Source organism: Dermochelys coriacea, chromosome 15 (assembly GCF_009764565.3).
Source record: "Dermochelys coriacea isolate rDerCor1 chromosome 15, rDerCor1.pri.v4, whole genome shotgun sequence".
NCBI lineage: Eukaryota > Metazoa > Chordata > Testudines > Dermochelyidae > Dermochelys > Dermochelys coriacea.
The window spans coordinates 13,849,711-13,870,763 of NC_050082.1; the positions used below are offsets into that span (position 1 = coordinate 13,849,711).

A 21,053-nucleotide genomic window follows, 5' to 3' on the forward strand; every position below is an offset into this window, starting at 1 on the left:
GAGCTGGGGATTGCTGCGGCATAGGAAGATCTGGCCACTTCCAATTTTCTCCTGGCCATATCCTCCCAACACTAGCTGCAGACACTAGAAATGGCGTAAGAACATCTATGGTTGTTTCATGCCACAGGAGTATACCAATACCCTGGAGAGATCCAGCCATTGCTGGTTATGCCAGAAGTGTATTGCAAAGCAACCACAGTGCAGACTAGGCCAGCCCAGACATGCAAGCAGTGATCCCCACGTGCCAGCAAAGGGTAAGGAGGGGATGCTCCGTCTCCTCGTAGGAGTGAAAAGAGCAAATGCAGCCTGGTTTTGTCTCTGCTTCCGGAGGAAGCTGCTCCAGATGGTATTCCAGAATAAAAGCCATAGGGACGACTTGTTTTTATAAGGGCAGATTAAAAACTAGGCTCTGCAAATAAATGGTCTGTTTAGGGGTTTCTTTGTTTTGTGTTTTTTTTTTTAAATAAAAATGTCCAGACTAGATGCAAATGAGGCTGAAAATAGAGGGCAGGGTCTACCGAGTTCTGTCTCTATCTCTGCCACAGTCTCACTGTGCCACCTGGGTCAGGTAACTTGGTCCATCCATGTTTGAAAATCCTGCCCTAAACATAAGCATCCAAATCTCTATTCAAGCACCTAAATAAGTGGCCTGATTTATTTATTTATAAGTTTTGAGCACCCATAGCTCCCATTGACTTCACTCGTGGTTGCGTGTGCTCAGCACCTCTCAAAATCAGGCCACTTACGTAGGTGCCTTGCTTTAGGCACTCACGTTTGAAAATCAGGCCTTTAATCTCTCTGCGTCTCCATCTGTACAATAGAGATGACACTTCAGTCTCTCCCAAGGGACTTGTGTGGATTAAGGAGTTAATGGGGGTACAGTCCTGTAAAATTGTGCTCTATAGATGGGAGATATTACTGACAGCATCCCAAGGGAGTTATCCTCCACAGAGGGAGGCCTTGGACCTTTCAATCTGTAAATACAAAATATGTGAAATCCCATTCTTTCTAGTCACCAATACTGAAAGCCCCGTCTGCTCATGCAACACCCATCACTGTGCTATCACAGCTGGTACATAGCGTGAAATCGTGCTGGTGTGTTTGGAGGAGCAGATCAGTGACTGAGACAAAACGTGGGGTTTATCGTTTGACTTGGCTTCCCTTTCAGAGCGGTCAGCCTGTATAAAGAGGACGAACCCAATGTTTTTGCAGAGCCAGCTGTCTTATCCCGACTGCTGCTCCCCTTCCTCCTTCAGCTGCTAGACAGGGTGCCCGCTGCCACTCGGCTTTGTGACTTCACTCAACGTTGGCTGAAAGCCACTGGACCCAGCATCTTACACAACCTACAGTACTGCAAGCACTGGTGGGGCCAAGGTACGTAACTGCACTGGCATCGCATCTAATCTCTCCCCACAATGGGCAGTCAGATATCCCGCAGTGTCAGCCTTAACACCAAAGCAAAGGTGGTTGCATACATGACACTTGTTCATAAAGCACAAATTTGTTTGTATGTAGGATCTACACTAATTGCTGCTCTCTTTAACGATGTGCTAGAATAATTCCTTTAAATAAAGTAAAATGGAAGAAGTGGCACATTACTTCCTGCCATATTGCGAATTCAAAGATACATTAAACTTGGGGTTTAAGTGACTTCATAGTATTTACACTTTTTCAATGATGTTCTCAGTCAGGTTAATACAGTTCACCTGGGCTCTAGCCCACGATCCACATGTGGAGAAACCTGCTACATTTAGGTTTGTTGTTCCAACATTTCCCCCCCATAAACCAGCCTCCCTTCAAACAGCACCAAGGGTGGGACGAACAAAACGAAGAGTGCAAAAGGAAAAGCCAGGGAATAGCCACTATATTCCATAATTGTCCCTTTGCAGGGTCTGTGCCATTGACTGACAATGCTAACTTGTTTTCTGTTTCTTGGCCAAATTCACCACACAGTTACACTAATAGGAGCCAGTTGATCATGAATAGGGCTTAGAGGTGAAACTGGAGAATGAGAAACAGCTTGGAGGTTTGGGATAACTGGAAATTACATCCAGAAAGCCCCGTAATGTTACCTGCATAATAAACTATTTGCCCATGGCAAGGGAAACTGCGGTAGCATCTCTGTACTAGAGCTGTCGTGCTGGGGAGGGGCTGGCTGTGCTCTGTGCAGCCAAGGTAAACTGAGGCAAACGTCCAGAGGAGCTGCCCGGCACTTCTGTAAATGAAGAAAACTAAATAACAAACAGAGACGCTTAGCTAGGCTTAAGCACGAGCCTGTGTCTGGGCCATGTGTTGACAGGCCAAGTCAGGTGTTATCGGAATTCACCTGTGGCAGGAACAGAAAAAAAGCCAGCAGTCCCTGGTGAGTGTTCATGGCTCTGCACACCTTCATGCTGCTGCTGGGAGTGCATGTCAAGGCATCATTGAGAGCGGCAGTGGTTTTTCAGTGACAGCTTAACTCCTGCTACAGCAGCATGGTGCTTTATCTGCCCTCTGACGTACATGGGAATTTGGCTCGTAGAGAGGATGGGACAGTGAGAACAGGACTATTTGCCCTGTCGTCTGTCTCAATAAATTACTTTTGATGGCCACTGATATCCTATACACACCCTAACCCTATTAATGCCTTGTTCTGCTCCATTTTAGATGCCATTGCATCTTTGCATATGAAAGCTCTGGGGTGTGCAAAGGTGCATGCTGCTGTCACAGCGCTACTGGTGAAGGCTACACTTCTGGCCCATGCTCTGGATGGTCTGGAAAGGACCCACATCAGTGCTTCAGAGATCCACTGCACTTCCCAGGAGCTGAGAAGTGAGCTTGTGCTGGTACAGGAACTGCTGGCCCAGCATGGAATGGCCCCCACCTTCAGTTTAGACTATGGGATCACAGATATAAGGTGCTCAGTAAGACCTGTCTGATCATCCTGGGTGGCAGAACTGTGTTGTACTGAGTTACCATGAGCCATTAGCCAAGGGACAGTGTGTGCTCTCTTTACACTGTGCTTTAGATCTCTGTTCTGAGACACTGCTGGATCTCTGTGCTCACCTTCCTGATTTCTCCTCTGCCGGGAGCCATCCAGAACTGGTAGGTTATTGATGGAACTCAGGTACTCCCCATTCACCAGCCAGGAAAGGGAAGTGGTACAGTGTCCTACTACCTGGGATCCAGGCCCCTCTCCCCCTCAGGTTATCCTGGTTCCTCAGACTTATTTTATCAACCACACGTTCTCTGGATCAAGCCAGGAGGTGACAGCTTCCAGTTCTTCATTCAGAGGGTAGCGTTAGATCACTACCAACATATAATACCAGTGATGGTCTTAGCCCATGATTCTGCTCCTCTCTACCTGAAAGGCATGGGCTCCTTGGTATGCCCGATACTCTCAGGTCAAGACAGCCTTCCTTGTAATGAGGAGAGTTGGAAGCGCTACTCCCAGAAGGACCAGAGAGAACACGTCTCAAAGGAAAGAGGTCACATCTCAAACTCTGATCCCCCTGCTCGCCTGATCTTATTTCACTGTTTTTTTATCCACGTTTGTGGCTCCTGTTATAAGGAGCCAATAAAACATGCTTTTGGCTGAATAATGTGTCCCTTGGATTTTATCACTAATAAAGAGTCCTAATTGGGTGTTGCTATTATTCAGTGTTATAAAACACTCTGAAACACTTTTCAAATGGAAAATATAGACACCCCAATCAGTTAGCAAATGCCCTGATTCCTCAAATATTAGTCTGACTCTCAGAGCTTAGTTACTACTTCACTTATTCATCCTTATGGTCTAACTTTAATCCAAACTGCTGGTGCAACAACAATCCCATACCAACAGAGCCTTCATCTTGTCTCAGTTGACCCCATGCCTCACTGATACAGCCTCTGTCCCAGAGTTCCTGGCTTCAGAGTACAAAAGGGACCCTTCATGCGTCACTCTCCAGCTTAATCCAGTGTGATGTAGTGAGAGGGTGGGGAATACATGCAGGCGCTGATCCTGTCTGAGAGCAGATCAAACACACAGAGTCAGAGCTGCCACAACTTTCCTTGGCTCCCCTCTTTGTAGGAACAAAAGTGAATGAGTCCCAGGCTGACTGACTCTCTCTTCTTGTCTAACATCTAAACCCTCTTAAGGGAGTGAACTCAGCTGTGCTAATCAGTCCTACAGGACTTAAAATCCAGAAAGCACCAGCTGTGGCAGAAAAGTGTTATTCTCAAAATGTTTTGGAAATAAAATTTTGAAAGCTTGACATGAAGATTAAGAGCCTGACATTTTAGTTTTAGGCCATTTCAGATGAGATTTAAGATACAGAACTCGAAGAACCTCCTGTGCCATTGAGTTCAGTCCCCTGCTGTCGCATCACTTCACTTCCTGACTCTTTTACCTGTTTATACAGAGTCCAGTGTGCCCACAATTCAATTAATAAAATAAAAGCCTAGTCATAAACTGATCAAGCCCCATCTTAAAACTAGTTCAGTTGTTTTCCCCCACTGTGCCTATTGGGAGGCCACTCCAGAACCTTGCACCGCTGATCATTAGAAACCTTTGTCTCATTGCCAGCTTATACCCATTTGTTCTTGTGCCAGCACTGCCCTTTAGCTTAAATAGCTCTTCGACCTCCCTGGTGTTTACCCTCCTCATGTATTTATAGGGAGCAATCATATCCTCTTTCAGCCTTCACTTTCCTATGCTGAACAAACCAAGCTCTTCTAGTCTCCTCACCCCTAAATTCAGTCCTCTAGTCCCCGGATCATTCTAGTGGCCCTTCTCCCCACCTGCTCCAGTTTGAATTCAGCTTCCCTGTACATGGATGACCAGAATTGTACACAGTATTCCAGGTTTCAGAGTAGCAGCCGTGTTAGTCTGTATTCGCAAAAAGAAAAGGAGGACTTGTGCACCTTAGTATTCCAGATGAGGTCTTTCCAGTGCCTGGCACAATGGCATTAATACAGCCTCTCTCTTCTGGAAATATCTTACCTGCTACACCCTAGGATCAGATTGGAAGAGGCCCTGGGGGTTTTTGGCCTTTCTCTGTAGCATGGGGCATGGGTCACTTGCTGGAGAATTCTCTGCACCTTGAAGTCTTTAAACCATGATTTGAGGGCTTCAATAGCTCAGGCATAGGTGAGAGGTTTATCGCAGGAATGGGTGGGTGAGATTCTGTGGCCTGCGTTGAGCAGGAAGTCAGACTAGATGATCATAATGGTCCCTTCTGACCTTAATATCTCTGAATCACAGGTGCCATTTTTATGCCCACAGCAGTAGCATAGCCAAGACGGGACATTTGGGTGGGCCATGACTTTGGGTGGGCGGACAATGACAGGGGAACGTGGGGCAGGAGGGATCAGGAGGAACCTGCCTCTCCCTGACCCCCTCTAGCTGGCCTTGCGGGGGGCAATGGATGCTCTGGCCAGGGGCCCCCAAGCACACACCCAGCTCCAGGAGAAGACACTGTTCTCCAGTGCACACGACTCCAGGTACTTCTCCCCATCCCATTGCCCCACGCCAGGCCCACGTCCCTGAGGTGGCAGGCTTACCTTTTTTGAGGATCTCCTCCACTGCCCCAGCCACCTGCTCGCTCACCTGCCCTCCACCCAGCACTCCTGCCAGGGAGTTGAGTCGGGGGTTGCAGAGCGGGGCAAGCGCTGGGGCCGGAGCAGAGCCTGCATGCTAAGTAGGTGGGCTGCGGCCCAGCTGTGGGTACACCCCCTGGCCCACAGTACAATTGGTGATTCATAGTCAACCTGTAATCAACCAGCACACCCGGTCTTTCTCCTTCTCTGTTGTTTCTGACTGATGAGCCCACATCTTACAGCAGAAATTCTTACCCGTCCTTAAGTGCACGACCTCACACTTTTACCATTACATTTCATCCCACTAGGTCATCCAAGTCTTCTTGTATAATCCTCTGATCGTCCTCTGCGTGGACATGGCTGCCCAACGCTGTGGTCAGCAAAGTTCATTGGGTTTCAGAGTAGCAGCCGTGTTAGTCTGTATTCACAAAAAGAAAAGGAGGACTTGGGGCACCTTAGAGACTAACAAATGTATTTGAGCATAAGCTTTCGTGAGCTACAGCTCGCTTCATCGGATGCATTCGGTGGAAAATACAGTGGGGAGATTGATATGCGCACACAGAGAACGTGAAACAATGGGTTTATCATACACACTGTAAGGAGAGTGATCACTTAAGATGAGCCATCACCAGCGGTGGGGGGGGGAAACCTTTGGGTTTTATCATACACACTGTAAGGAGAGTGTGTATGATAAAACCATAAAAGGTCCCCCCCCCCCGCTGATGATGGCTCATCTTAAGTGATCACTCTCCTTACAGTGTGTATGATAAACCCATTGTTTCACGTTCTCTGTGTGCGCATATCAATCTCCCCACTGTATTTTCCACCGAATGCATCCGAGGAAGCGAGCTGTAGCTCACGAAAGCTTATGCTCAAATACATTTGTTAGTCTCTAAGGTGCCCCAAGTCCTCCTTTTCTTTTTGTAAAGTTCATTAGCACTCTCCTATTTTTTTTGGTGCCAAAGTCATGACTGAAACTATTAAATATCGGTCCCAGGGCAACCCCGGAAAGGCAGGAACACTTGCCCGAGTTCCCCCCACATCACAATCGCTGCTCCACCACAGGTTCACGCACCCCATCCCCATCCCCCACTGACTGGCATGTGCCTGGGGCCCGACCCCCCCCCTCCGCTGCTTGTGCGGCTCCCCGATTTCTGCCCCCCCCCAGCTCCCGCGGCATTAAGGGCTGGCTCCGTCTCCCCCAGGCCAGACCCCGCCTTGCCCGCGGGGAGCCCTGTCCCGGGTAGGGGGCAGCGCGCGGCCGGTGGGGAGGAAAGGCCCCGAGGGGGGCGCAGCCCAGGAAGCCAGCGAGCCCCCCCCCGGCCCCGGGGCCGGTCACCGCCCCGCCGTGCAGGGGGCTGAGCCGGGCGCCGGCCGCCATCCCCAGCGCGGCCCCGCCTGTCGCAGGAGACGTGGCACCCGCCCGCTTCCTGCCGCGCTGGGCCCGGGGCGGCCGCCGGCTCCGGCTTCCGGCCGCCGGCATGCGAGCGCCGCAGGCAGGTAGGTGCCGCCGGGCCGGGCCGGGCCGGGCTCGCCCCTGCGCAGGGGGCCGCGCTCGGCCTGCGCCGCGCCCCATCTGCAGAGGCGCGCGCCGCCCGGCAGCGTTAACCGCTGGAACTCACCCCCACGGGAGCCTGGGGCGGGAAAGCGAACGGGCGGGGCCCAGCCCCCTGCGGGCTTTGGACCAGCACTGAAACTATCCGGAGTTTCAGGCCCCGGGGCGGGGGGGAGCTAAACGCTGGTGCTTCAGGGCCTCAGCCCGGCGCTCGGAATTCGGGGGGGGGGGGGAAGAAGTGTCCCCCATCAGTGGGTTGTTGGGTAATTGTGCCTTTGTGGGGTGCTTTTGCACCTCCATCTGCAGCATCAGCAGCGGCCCCGGCCCAGAGAGGGGATGCTGGGCGCGCTGGACCATGCGCGTAGCGGGGCCAAGGGCCCAGCGGTGAGGTGATGGCCCTCGTCCCTCTCTCCGGCATGGGCGCCTTCGAAGGCCTGGTCCCTGCGCCCCAGGAGCATATGCTGCAAATCAAACAAAACAATAGAGAGCTGCAGGCCTTGCAGAACTGGCTGGCTGCAGCTTGTAATTCTCCAGCTCAAAGTAACCGGTGGCACTTTCAGTACCAAGGTCCCGCCTTCAGGGACAGCAGATGCCCGTGTGAGCTACCGCTTGTGGATCCCAGCGAGCTATAGTCCTTGTGGGCTATACTTCCATGGAGAACGGGACTGGGAGGCAGGAGTCCAGGGTTCTAGTCCTCAGCTTGCTCTGTGACAGACCAGTTGCTTCTCCGTTCTTTGCCTCAGTTTCCCTGCATTTAATGTGGTAATTAATTATATTTACCCTCCTTCATAAAGCCCTATGAAATCCTATATGGTTATATAGGGTAAGTGCTTAATAGCAGTAGGAAGGATTTCGTGCTCTTAAGATGCAGACTCCATGCTGTGTTGCAGGCTGGGACCTGTGCTCCGCCAGGCCTCACTCTGGCATTAAAGGCTGGCGTGGCTGCAGGTAGCTCAGTTGTACGCAGATCCTGTGGATCTCTCCGGCTGTGGCAGTTTGTCAGTGTGGCCTGCGGTTAGGCATCCATTTGAAGCTGTGGCTAAGGCCAGGTTATCTAATTGTAGGGTAATCTTCTTTACGTGCTCAAATCACCTGAACTTAAAGCTGCAGAGGGTCCTATGGGTATTGATGGCTGAAACATAATCATAAGCTAATTGATTGCTCCCAAAAAACCCAAACGTGGATGGAGTCACGATCCACCTTGTACGATACCCTCTTCTACCCACCTGGGCTCAGTAGGAGCCCCACCTATGCACTACAGTTAAGCGGTTTCTCATGGTAAATAGTGCCATAATGGTGACTTGTAATTGAATCACAGGGCCAACATGACCACAGCCAAGCCAAAAAGACTCAAGTTTTCCGAAGAAGAGAAGTTCCTCATCCTTGAAGAATTCAGCTTGCGCAAGGACATCTTGATCCCCAAGAGCGGGCGCTACAAGAACACGATGGACCGTCAGCGAGCGTGGGAAGAGATCACTGCCGCTGTCAACTCCCTCAGCCCGCTTGTGCAGCGCACGCCTGACGAGATCCGCAAGAAGTGGCACAACATGGTCATTGACGCCCGCAAGGAGCTGACCACAGTGAAACACCCTTTGTTGAGGCAGCGGCCCCAGGAGAGGCTCTTCCACAACATCTTTGCTCTCTTCAATAAGACAGGGCCGGAGGTGGCAGAACCATTGCTTCTGGGCCCTGGTTTCAGAACGAAGCCGTCCAGCAGCCTGGCTGGAACCGCAGTGCCTCTCTGCGCAGCGGAGGGGATGCGGGAGTCTTCGTCAGACTTATTCCTCCACAGCCAGAACGATGGACTTCGGCTGAGCCAGGGAAACAAACTGCTCTGCAAAATGGAGGTCCTTTCGGACACAGACAAAGAAATGACACCAGGGACCGGCTGTCCTGGAAAGAGTTTCATCCATGTGCCAGGGGACCCGCAGCCCAGCGATTTATGCTTGGGTGGATCTCAAGAGAGTGTGGAAAAGAGACTGTTGGGCCCCAGTAAGGATCCACTGCTGACCTGTGCGCCCGGAGCTGAGACACATCCTGTGCCAATTCACAGGACTACCTCGCCACCGAGCCATGGAACTGAGGTGCCTGCTCCTGGCAGGACTCCGGTGTCCCTCAACTGCTCCCCAGACTTTGCACTGACCTATAAGATCAAGTGCCCTTTGAGCCCTGTGTTCGAATGGCCTTGCCTAGGGGTCATTTCAAGCCCAGTCACACAAAGCAGCAGGACTGACAGCCCCAGCTCCGAAGGCATCCACACAGCAATGGATGATAACGGTGAGACAGCCACGCCCGCAAGCCAGGCCACGCAGTGCTCGGCTCCTCCTCCTCCTTCCCAGCAGAATTCAGTATTTTAATTTGTGCGTGAAAGGAAGAGGCTATTAGTTACTGGCAGCAGCCTGGCAAAAGGGCCAAATCCTGCTTCCCGTCACACCACCATATAGGTGTAGATGCTACATGCATTTCAGCAGAGCTATTCTGGATACTTACCAGCATCACCAAGAGCAGAACTCAGCCTATACTGAGCAGGAGCCATGTAAGCTCTGCCAGTATCTCTCAGCCCTGACCAGTCACTGCCCTGCTCCGGTCTGGAGTACAAATTTCCATCAGTGCCAGATCGCATGGTGGGTGGGAAGAGGCACCCATCTCATTTCACCTGTGAACTGAGCTGGGATTAGTACTTGGTCTTGCCCTGGTGATAGAGCTGCGTGTGCCACTTTGCCCTCTGTTATGGAGTGCCATTAATAGGCACCACCCCTTCCTAAGCAGGCCTTTCTTGCCATGAGAGGAGCACGTTGTTATCAAGTGACGATTTAGAATAGACTTTAAGACTCCCAGAATTCCCAAGAATGGACCTTCCCTAGGCTGGCTTTCCTCCCAGCCCATTGCCAAGTGGTTGGGCCAAACATGTCTCCCCCGAGAATGGCTCTGAGTCAGTGAGCAGTGCCCCCAGGGGGGTTGTTTGTATCTCCAGTCTGTCAGGGAGCATTTTTCCTACTACCCACTATTAAGATGCCTCTGCAGAAATACAGCCCTGTTCTCCCCTGCTCCGGCTGTGACAACAGTCAAGTTACACATACTATTTCCCTCCCAATGCCCAGAGTTGTAAACAGCTTAGAACAGGGGTTCTCAAACTTCATTGCACTGCGACCCCCTTCTGACAACAAAAGTTACTACACAAACCCAGGAATGGGGACTGAAGCCTGAGCCCGCACGAGCCACATCGCCCCAGGTGGGAGGGCCAAAGCCCAAGCCCTACCGCCCCTGGCCAGAGGTGGGGGCAAAGCCCAAGCCCAAGGGCTTCAGCCATAGGCAGGGGGCCTGTAACCTGAGCCCTGCTGCCCAGGGCTGAAGCTCTTGGGCTTTGGTTCCAGGCAGTGTGGTTCAGGCTTCAACCCCAGACCCCAGCAAGTCTAAGCCAGCCCTGGTGACCCCAGCCCCCATTGGAGTCCTGACCCACAGTTTGAGAACCGCTGGCTTAGAACCATCTTGGTTCCTTACTACTGTAGCAAGAGAGGAAATGCGGGTCAGCTGGAACAAGTCAAATCCAGCGAGAAGGGACACCTTGCTTTTAAGAGAGGGGACGTACAATTTGAGGCAGGGGAGAAGTTCCCTGTGTCCATTTTTAGTGTTGCTGAACTGTTCTGAAGCTCCGGATCATGCATAGAATCATGCCACAGATCTGCCCCGTATTCCCACTCATTCTCCAATGAATCACACTTCACCCCACTCTGCTGTCTGTGTGACCACAATGCTTCCTGAAGCCAGAATGCACTGGACAGTGGCGTTAAGGTATCGCTCGCTCCCTTCAGCCTACTGCAGCGAGGGCTTCTCCAGCTCTTCTTCTGTCCAGCTTGCCAAACAGGCTGCTTAGAACTTCAGCACAAGTTGGCAGTGGCCGGCCCCAGGTTGTCTTAACAACCTCCCCATGGCACTGTGGTTAAACCTGACAGAAGGGCCAGGGCTTACCCCCCTGGGGAGGGCAGCTGCAGATCTCCCCTTGCCATTAAGACAGCCCCACCCTCCACCTTGAGCATGCTCGGGCAGCTTGGAAGAACCTTCATCTGCTCTCGCCACAGGGTCACACCCTGAGTACACAAGCCCATGCTGATTTTGCTTGCTGTTCATCCCCTGGGATGGCACAGGAGGCTGTCCCATGGCCTGGCTCACTGGCAGCACTAAGTGAAATTAGTTGTAAGGTGCCGGTACAGCTTTAAATGCCCATTTGTAGCATCTGGCACGACAGGCATCACCACTATTTGATGCTTGGCATGACTCTGCTTCTAGGACATCAGAGCTACCACACCTCTCATGTCTAGGTAAATTATGTGGGTAACAGAAGGGGAGTAGCAAGGTGGGGAGAGGAAAAGAAGCCAGAGGTAACCAGGGAAAGACAAGAGAGAAGACATGGGTGGGGAGGGGGTGTTCAATCAGAAAGAGCATCTCTGTAAAGCTGCTTCCTGTAGCCAGGATGAGCTTTCCTGGCTGCAGGACTGAGCAGTGGTAGGTCACTGGTCCTGGCAGAATTGAGACATGACCCTTATTTTGAGGAGGTTGGATCCTGCTGTTTGTGGCGGGTGGGATATTGCCCCCAGGGGCTGGTTTCTGGGAGGAACTGTGCATTTCTGTGTTCTCTTGACTCAGTTTGCTTTAACCATTTGGGGGGTTGTTGTTTGGTTTGTTCAGCAAGCGCCTCTGTGACCGAAGATTCGCTGCCCAGCCAGAGGGGTTGTGTCGGGCCAGCCAAGGAGCTTTGGGAGACACACAGCCGGCTGCACACAGAGATCCTGGAGCTGCAGAGAGAGACCTTGCAGCTGCAGAAGGAAAAGATCCTGCTGGAGAAAGAGAAACTCTTACTGGAAATTGTCAAACTGCGGCGAGAGCTGGACACGTGACCATCTGCTGGGGAATGATCCTGCCCCTCCGCAGTCCCGGGAGCTCAGAGCCCAGTTCAGACCTGCTCAGCTCCAAGTACCCTGTTCTTTAGAGCTTCATGTGCTTAAGTGAAAAAAGAATTGCTTGCTCCCCCGAATGAGCAAGAGAGAACTGAGCTGGTGCTGACCCTCGCAGGCGTGAATGGCAGGGACTCTGTTTCCTGTGCAGAAAAGACCAGAGAAAATCACTCCACTGATGCTCTTAACCTGCAGTGAGAGCCACACCCAGGACATCGGGGAGCACCTATTGTGGCTTTGGTAGCAAAACGTAAAACTCATGTAGGTTTGGGAGAGTCACAGCCCCAAGGAAATAACTCTGCGTGGGCCTGCGTGGGGCCCCTCCCTCAGCAGGGTGCCAGAGCAATCCAGGGCCAGGGAGGAGGGGTCACATCTGTGTACGGAACAGCAGCACAGAGCTTCACCCCGAGCTTCACCTGCTGTATCATGCATTGCAGAGAAGACTGGACATGTAGCCGCGCCATTGCTTCCTGCTTCTGCGGGGCCTTCCCCCTTTAGCCACGAGCAGGGAATTTAAACCAGTATCTTCTTTTTCCCATGCTGATATAAACTTACTAAGTAGAGAAGCAGCCTAGCAGCCCACTCCCTTTGCAAGCCAGGATCTAGCCCTGTACAACAGTATAGGGAGCTACGGGGTAAAGCCTAAGGGTCTTTCTCAGGGCCAACTCCTGGAGAAGAGAGCGGGAGTTTTACCTGAGTAAGAACTTAGGGTTTGGCCTTTAATGATTAAGTATTAAGTTAAAATAAACAAGTGAGCACTGCCAGACTCATTCCCTGCTGGCACTGCCTGGTTTTCTGCTCTCTTCTCATTGCCAGAGGCAACAAGAACCTGAGCGCACCCAGGGGTCTGCTTGCTTTGACCTACCCTTAGGAGGATTGTCTATCTCATGCCTAAGATGGATAGTCTGAGTTTCTCCCAAATACCTGAGGGGGCACACGTATTCCTAACCACTTCCTCATCCTGTCCAGCTGGACCACAGTTCAGGAATGGCCTTGTTTGTTTATGACTTTCTTAGGGTTCATTTTAGTACTTGGGAAAGTGCCTTGCTATTGACACTGGCTAGAGCTGGACATGACCCCAGCAGATGCTACAAACTTCCCACACAACTCTGCCAAAGAATCTCCAGTGTGACCTGGATCAGCCTTGCCAATGACAGTCCCAGTCCATCACTTCTGCTAGTCCCAAGGCATGTGGTGGTTTTGGGATGCCAGCAAAAGCCCCCAGAGAACTAGGTCAGAGGGATTAGATTGATCAGAGATTACCTCTTTTCAGCTGGGAACAGAGGCATCCAGAAGTGAAAGGTCATTGCACTAGTCTACTGCAAGCATCATCTTCCTGCATTACCATCTTATCTCCAGCGCTCTCTTTGGTGAGGACTCTTGCGTGGGGAGGAAGTGAGTCTCCTGGGGAATTCCTCCCTCCCATGATACAGAACCATTCCCAGAGGCTCACCTGCTGACGTATTCCGAGGGCTGCCTGAGTAGAGACCTCAGGATTTGGCTGGAGGAGCAGCTCCACCCTGGGAGAGGACATCGGGAGTGAGCACTGTGGTGGCTGGATGAGGCCAGAGCGGCGTTGATGGGGGTTGCTCTGATGCAGCTCTTGCCCAAGGGAGTGGTGGGGAGAGTGTTTTAAATGCTGGGGATGAATAAGGTTCCATCTCATTTGGTTGCATTCCGCTCCCTGGACATTTGGAAGCCCGACGACTCCGGTAACATTTGAGGTTTTTAGCAAGCTCAGCTGGTGCTGTGACGAGCAGCTGTACCAGGAACTGGCATGGGGGCCGAGCCAAAGAAACTTGATCTCTTCAGAAAGAAAAACTCTGAGAGATGTCTGGTGTGGGGTAGGTCAGGTTATTGCACGTCACCGTGTGAAACAAAACAGGACATTCAAAAGCTGATGTGGAATCTGGGAGCCAGAATGTGGTGACACCTCTCAGACTGCAGCAACAGTAGCTTGTGGGGACCGGCATAACAAGCGTACAGACTGGCTGTCTCTCTTGGGGGACCGTGGGTGTCCATAGGGAACGTAATACATTTGAAAAGTAACCTAATGCTTCAGGTGGTGTTCAGATTGGCCTCTTCTGCTCACAGGAAATAACCCAGTTTGCATGGGTAGCTGCTGCTTGATTTCACTTCCCTTTGTCTTACCCGGAAATCCCAAAGAAATGATTGCAGTGACAAGCAAAACAGTATCCATGCTTATTCCCCTGCCAGTGACTCCAACGCTTACCTGCCAGCCCTGCCAAATTAACCTTGATCCTGCAGCCAAGCTGGGCTCTTTCCTTTGTATGCATAATCACTAGTGACCCTGGCCCTGGCGTACAACTGAGGCTGCATGGCTTAGGGTTACATTCGGCAGCTTGAAATACTGTGGTGGTTGAACTAAGTAAATTTGAAAATTAGCTACTTCTCACGTGGCACAAGTGAGGGCTAGGCATTTCCTAGCACTTAGAACAGGAAGCTGGAAGTTAGGACCCTGATGGGTGCTCTCTAGGAGGAGAAGCTGAGGGAACTGTGGTTATTTAGTCTGCAGAAGAGAAGGGGGGGGGGGAAGAGAGATTTGATAGCAGCCTTCAACTACCTGAAGGGGGCTTCCAAAGAGGATGGAGCTTGGCTGTTCTCAGTGGTGGCAGATGACAGAACAAGGAGCAATGGTCTCAAGTTGCAGTGGGGGAGGTCTAGGTTGGATATTAGGAAACATTGTTTCACTAGGAGGGTGGTGAAGCACTGGAATGGGTTACCTAGGGAGGTGGTGGAATCTCCATCCTTAGAGGTTTTTAAGGCCCGGCTTGACAAAGTCCAGGCTGGGAGATTTAGTTGGGGATTGGCCCTGCTTTGAGCAGGGGGTTGGACTAGATACCTCCTGAAGTCCCTTCCAACCCTGATATTCTATGATTCTCTGAGCTCTAACACTGGAATCTTGAGCAAGCCAGCTAACCTCAGCATCTCAATTTCCTCACTGAGGATAATACTTACTTACTAAAGACAGGATTTGAAATCATACTTCACGGTCAAGATTCACAGATGTATTATTTTCATAAGTCAGACTTGCACTGAGGATCTCCTCCAGGGTTAGCATCCCCAAGCAAAAGACCAATCCCACAAAGCAAATTCATTTTGCAATACTCTAAACTTTTTTTAGTTTCATGTAGTATAGTGGCGGAAAGTAGGGGTGACAGAGCATGCATCTCCTTTGCCCTGCCGAGGGCACTAGATGTCACTGCCTGGCTGGTTTTGAAGGCATCACTTGATGGCAAAACAGCCCTACCGGGAGAGCAAAAGCAGAGCAGCGGTTCTCCACAGATCTATAGGTGGCAACATTGATGCATGGTTTATGAAACCAGCCTTTTGGCATCAGGGACAGGCTCCAGCTGTCTGCTCTAATCTCCATGCACAAATAGACAAACACCCATTCCCCCTGAGGCACTGTCCCCTTGCAGAGGCTCAGCTGGTCAGGGACTTCATAGGCACCGCAGACCTTTCATGCCTGCCTCAGTTCACACAACCATCAGACCCTCTCCACCGCCATCCATCACGTGCCTGGAGTCCCACTTTTATTTCCGCTATACATACTTAAAGCAGCGGCTGTGGAAGCCTTTTTGTGCAGGTTAATGAAATGGATCCCACGTCGCTTCCCACCTTTGCTCTTGTCGCCATGGCTGTGGCCCACTCAGCTGCCCGCGTTGCATGTTTGCTTCTGGGAAGGCAGAGCTGTGTCAGCAGCAGAGCATGGAGTCCTGGGTTAAGCACTCGGTGCGGCCCTCTGCACGGAGCGGGAGGGATTCTCAAGCACCCTGCTCCTCTTGCAGTGTGTAAGGTACCACGGGATGATGGGGAGAGAAGGGGACATGTGTGGATCTGTGTACTGAAGTACACAGTTCCTGTCAGGCTAATGTGCTTAGCAACCTGCTCTCTCATAGGCCTTACTCTGAGTTCTTAGCAGGAATATCTGCATAAGCAGTACTCCCATGATTCCACCTGCACTCCCCAGGCATGACTTAGGTAATGCAGGCTGCCATGGCTGTTCTTTAGAGTCTGATAAGAACCAGCTGGGCATAGTTAAGGGTCCGGGGGGAGCCTGCAAGTGCCCACTAAATAGCTGTGCTCCCCGCCTGATCAAACCCTGCCGACTCTGTTAGTTTCCTCTCTTTGATGGGCTCTGTGGGTACATAATGTGAGCTGCCTGTTTGGGAAGACAGGACTATCTGGGGAGACGGTTAGATTGGCTGCTGTTGGCAGTGAATGCCCCTCCAAGTTCTTAGCACTTGCTCAAAGCTCCATAGGCCAAGGAGCCGGGGGGTCATGGCCTGACCACTTTTAAGCAGTGATCCCATAGTAATGTGTACGGCTGCTGCCTGAGCAGTCTGGCGCATACAGTCGGAGGGGCAGCCAGGCCAAAATTTCAGAGTGTGGTGATGTGATCTAGCACGAGGTCACACCACCAACTGAAGTTGGCCTGGCCGCCACTCTATGCAGAGAAGTGGCTGGGCCAAATGGTGCTATGACCTAGCACCCAGGGATTCTCCTTCTTTACAGCAGAGTGCAGGGGAGCCTGGTGAGAACTCAGCTCTTGGTAGCACCAGCTCATGTGCTGTGTGAGGAGGAGAGAGGGAGGCTCCCGGGCCAAGGAAGACCCAGGACCCCTGGGGGGAGCAGGGAATGAGGGAGGACAGAAATGGGATGCCTGCTGTCTGGGGGGAAAGGGACTGGAGTTTGCTTCCTCCTCCCCTGAAATACCTGAATTGGCACTACTGGTTCAGAATCAGGATCTGACCATCCCCGGAGTTCAGATCAGCCCATAGTACACAGAGGGCTCAGCCAGAACCTTTGGATCCAGATTTGTTTTCTTACAAATTTTCCACCATTCAGGGCTTTTGGCTCAGATCCGCATTGAATCATGTCTGTGCTGAGCGAAGAGCAATGGCCCCTGTATCACACCTCTTCCCAGCTGTGCAAAGCACTCCTTGCATATTCTACCAGGGCATCATGAAAAACACTCCAGCTCTTTGCAGGCAGCGATCAACTTTTGTGTGAACAGCCCTCAGAGCTGAGACATATTGTCCACTCACCAAACAGCTGGTACCAGTCAAACCCCAGAACTGTGGGAGGTAAATGAGCATTCAAAGCCTCTGGCCTAGTTAATTCACAGCCTAACCCTGACACATGTTATTCATACCAAAGAAATGCTTTCGACTTCCTTTGAGGACAAGCAGAATGAGTGAATCAATTCTCATGTACAAGTTCTCTCTCTAAGCTATATTACTTTTGACAAGTGATTGATAGAAACCATCCTGCTGGATTTCTACGTCAGCTTTTTCAAAGCAGAAATTACTCACTTGGTTTAAGTAGTTGTTACAAGACAGGATGACCCTGTCTTCAAACTTGAATATGCACCCCTAGGCACAAAAATTCACGTAGAGCAAGGGTCTGATTTTTGCATGTGGAGGTAAGGACCTACAGCTGTGCACCCATGTCTGAAAACATTGACCTTAGCACCCTGGCTTTCTGGAACCACCTTGTTTGAATAATGTTACTCTTAACGAACTGAGCTGTGTTCACAGGCCCAGCTGTGTTGACACTTTCATTTTTGTCTGGAAACATGGCTGTGTTTAAATGGTCTGGAATGCTGGCTTGGCCAGGGACGGGGAGGGAGCCGCAGGGCTAAAAGCCACGCTCCAGCCTGTGGGACTGCAGGCAGAGGGATGTGGGGAGTATTTCATTGCCTCCTCTCCCACCAGGCTTTGTGAGCCCTCGTCTCCTTCACATGGCCCGCTTCTAAGGGAACTGCTTTTGGTTGGGGAGCAAATAATTCCTGCTGGAGCCAGAAGCAAAAACCTGCCCTGCTCCATGGCAGCATAAATCTGCATCTCTATGTGACATCTCGCCCGACAGGGCAACTTTGCACAAGCAGCTATGTACCCCTGTGCAAAGCTATGATCCTGGGTGAGAGAAGCACTGATGCGGGAACCTTAAAAGGGACGGCAGCTGGGACTGGGTCTGCGTTTGGGCCTCACGCGATCACCAATCCCCAACAAGCTCCACATTCCTTGTCTGTCCCTAGGAGGGGGCGATGCTGCCTGGAAATCAAACAAGCTTCTCCCATGCAGCTCCCTTTTGCCAAGGTCTCCCTTTATTCTGGGCCTCTCTTTGACATCCGACTCCCTCACTGTTCCCTCTGGTAGGACTCATCTCTCTTTTTCTCCCTTCAGCAGGGCCCTTTGCCATCCATCTCCCCGATTCTGACATCCCTCTGTCTGAGCTGCATGGAGCTGCAGTGCACAAGGGCCTAACCCAGCTCTCTCCTATGTCTAAGTATAGGGGCCAGCTGTATGACAGTGGCCCTGAGAACTGGACTATCCCCTCCCTCTGTTCAGTGCTGCTAATTCCAGCAATCGCTGCTGTCAGGGCCGATCAGGCACTGAGCCAAAGACTTGGGTGATCATATGTCCCGTTTTTGGCAGGGGCAGTGCCTTTTTTTTTTTTTTTTTAAAGATCAGGTGGCAAGAGCAAAGGGACAAATGCACAGTTTTGCCAAAAACGTGAGGCGTGACCCCTAGCAGGGTCTGGAGGAACATATGGAGGGGAGAGGGGGCAAGTGGCAATGCCAGCCCTATGCGGGAGGGAGGGTTTGGGAGAGCAGCTTGGGCTGGGCCAGCCCAGCATAGGTTGCAGCAGGGGGCCTCAGGCTGACCCCACAGGGACAGGCAATGGGGGGAGAAAAAGGGGAGGGGGTGGTCTGGCCAGCCCTGCAGGCAGGAAGCAGGGAGGGCTAGGGGGAGTCCGAGACAAAGCAATGGTGAAGGTTAAGCTGGGTTCAAGGGGCGTGGCTGACATCCCTTTCTCCCATGGGCCATTTCAGGGCAATAAAGCATTGTCCTGAACTGGCCAAAGCAGGTGGGCTCGACCTACCGTTTGAGTGGCACATAGAGTCCAGCAAGCAGGGCGCTCTAGTCCGTCAAGACACAGAGACCCATTGGGGCAGGTGGTTTTCTTACTGCACATGCCTGGAATTGATGGGGCAAGTGTCTCACAGCTGGGCTAGCATGGAGCAGGTGGCCTCAGCGTTGGGGGAAATACAGCACCTTGGTGAAGGCAGATAGGGAAAGGGGGACCTCACAGAGGAGCAACCATCCCCTACCCCTCGCCCTAGGCGCCAGCTCCGTGGGTGCTCTGGGGCTGGAGCACCCACGGGGAAAAATTAGTGGGTACTCTGCACCCAGTGGCAGCCAAGCTCCCCCCACCACCTCCCCTGAGTGCGCCACTGCTTCTCCGCCTACCTCCCCGCACTTGCCGCCGCCAAACAGCTGTAGCAAGTTCCAGGAGGGAGTGGGGAGGAGTGGGAACAGGGCGCGCTCAGGGGAGGAGGCGGGGCCGGGATTTGGGGAAAGAGTAGGAATAGGGGCAGGGGTTGGGGGCGAGCACCCCTTGGCGCCAGTAGAAGTCAGCGCCTATGCCCCTCGCAGAGGATGGTCACTGCAACAGAGCAGACCCCTTTGGCCTGGAGAAACCTGAGAGGCTGTGAAAGGCTCCCCCGCAGCCAAGGAGCCATGAAGATCTGAAGCCTGCAGCTTCGTGGCAATGACTCCTGGTGCCTGGCCAGGTTTGATTCAGTTGAGGCTGCAGGCTCCACTCTGAGGGCACAGGGCTGACGCTCAATGCAGAGGTGAGGTGTATAGGTCTCACCCCTCCAATGACAGGAGTTTTAAGCTGCAGCAAAGGCTGGTTAATGCTGCAGTTTCATGGCCATGGCATGGTGCTTTCCTCCACTTGTTCCCTGCTGCCATGGTGCATCGGCCCCTCAGGCTGGCAGGGCAGCAGGGCTGTGCCCTCCAACACAAAGGGAGGCTGTTCTGTGAGACTCCCTGTTGACTTCCATTCCTCAGAGCTCACCTCTATCATGACTCCACTTCCCCAGCTCAGCGAATGAGACCTCCCGTGTCATGGGCTGATCGAGGAAGCCACACAGCACTCGGCCCAGCTCAGCTCACCAGGGTTACAGCCAAGGGCTGGTCCATTAGTGGTGAAGACACCTTAGCTGACAATGTGCTCTCAGAGTACACTCACGAATAGGGTGACTAGACAGCAAGTGTGAAAAATAGGGTGGGTAATAGGCACCTATATAAGACAAAGCCCCAAAAAATCAGGACTGTCCCTATAAAAATCAGGACATCTGGTCACCCTACTCCCAAAAGTCACCGGGCAGCTGCCTCCTACCGAACGCCCTAGCGAAGAGCAAGACTCCACACCCTCAGCCTGTACTTTCCTTTCCCCATTCAGCAGAAGGGCGGCAGAGGGCTTGGAGCACAGAACTACAGTACCACAATGAGGGCCCATCCCATGCCTACTGAAGTCAATGGAAAGACTCACGCTGACATCAGATCATCAAAGCAGAAGCTGGACCAGCTGTGTGGAATTCTGAACAAGCCCGTGCATGTTGGGACAGGTCCCAATACCCACGGGTGATGCTTGGCAAGCCTAGAGATGGGTGGGTCCCTACGGCTCTGTTTACACAGCCCATGGCAGCCAAGGGCCCTTGCTCAGTGCCCAGCTGTACTCGGAAGGAGCAGGACTACAGCTCAGAGCTCTCTGGACCCTGGAAAAAGGGGCTGCTGACTGGGGAAACAGCTTGAGAGCCTTGACCACCCAGGCCCTCCCAGAAATCAGAGCCTGCACGATTCTTCCCCACCCATTTCCTGAAGGCCTAGGACTATGCTTCTTATGGGCTGCAGAAGCATACTACCCCCGCCCCCTCGTACGGGAGCAGTGGCCCTAAACAGCAGAGTCAGAAGGCCGTGCTCCAGCCTCAGAGACAGGAACAGTCTCTCCCCTCACCCCAAGGGAGCACTAGAGAGGTACAGCCTGCTACACCATGCATGATCCCAGGATCAAAGTCATCCAGTAGAAGAGTCACATTAGGACGGGCTGGACCCGCGTATGGATGAAAAAAAAAATAATAAGGATTGGATTAGAAGAGAATGCTGCTC

The 21,053-nt window shown here is 52.2% G+C and overlaps 2 protein-coding genes across 6 annotated transcripts in view; both read left to right on the plus strand.

The window, feature by feature from the left end:
• The window catches only part of LOC119843801 (thyroid adenoma-associated protein homolog), a 39,125-nt gene extending 35,547 nt beyond the window's left edge, over positions 1 to 3,578 (plus strand). For 4 of the 5 annotated variants that reach the window (XM_038373681.2, XM_038373682.2, XM_043498465.1 and 1 more), the window contains 2 exons: positions 1,169 to 1,374; positions 2,647 to 3,578. In XM_038373681.2, the coding sequence (XP_038229609.1) occupies positions 1,169 to 1,374; positions 2,647 to 2,918 (478 nt within the window). In that variant the 3' untranslated portion in view covers positions 2,919 to 3,578. Of the gene's footprint in view, positions 1 to 1,168; positions 1,375 to 2,646 lie in introns of those variants that run through there. The other variant, XM_043498466.1, reaches the window with a different exon arrangement.
• A 3,258-nt stretch (positions 3,579 to 6,836) lies between these two features.
• LOC119843834 lies at positions 6,837 to 14,256 on the plus strand. The gene is made up of 3 exons (XM_038373723.2): positions 6,837 to 7,059; positions 8,433 to 9,391; positions 11,801 to 14,256. Exons 2-3 carry the CDS (start codon positions 8,440 to 8,442, stop codon positions 12,007 to 12,009), a joined length of 1,161 nt encoding a protein of 386 aa, XP_038229651.2. The 5' UTR covers positions 6,837 to 7,059; positions 8,433 to 8,439; the 3' UTR covers positions 12,010 to 14,256.
• Positions 14,257 to 21,053: the final 6,797 nt, after the last annotated feature.

Bases quoted from the DNA above. Each gene is read 5' to 3' on its own strand.
- LOC119843834 (XM_038373723.2), top strand. From the start codon at position 8,440: ATGACCACAGCCAAGCCAAAAAGACTCAAGTTTTCCGAAGAAGAGAAG. The intron at 9,392-11,800 runs GTGAGACAGCCA...TGGTTTGTTCAG, and splicing joins CACAGCAATGGATGATAACG to CAAGCGCCTCTGTGACCGAA.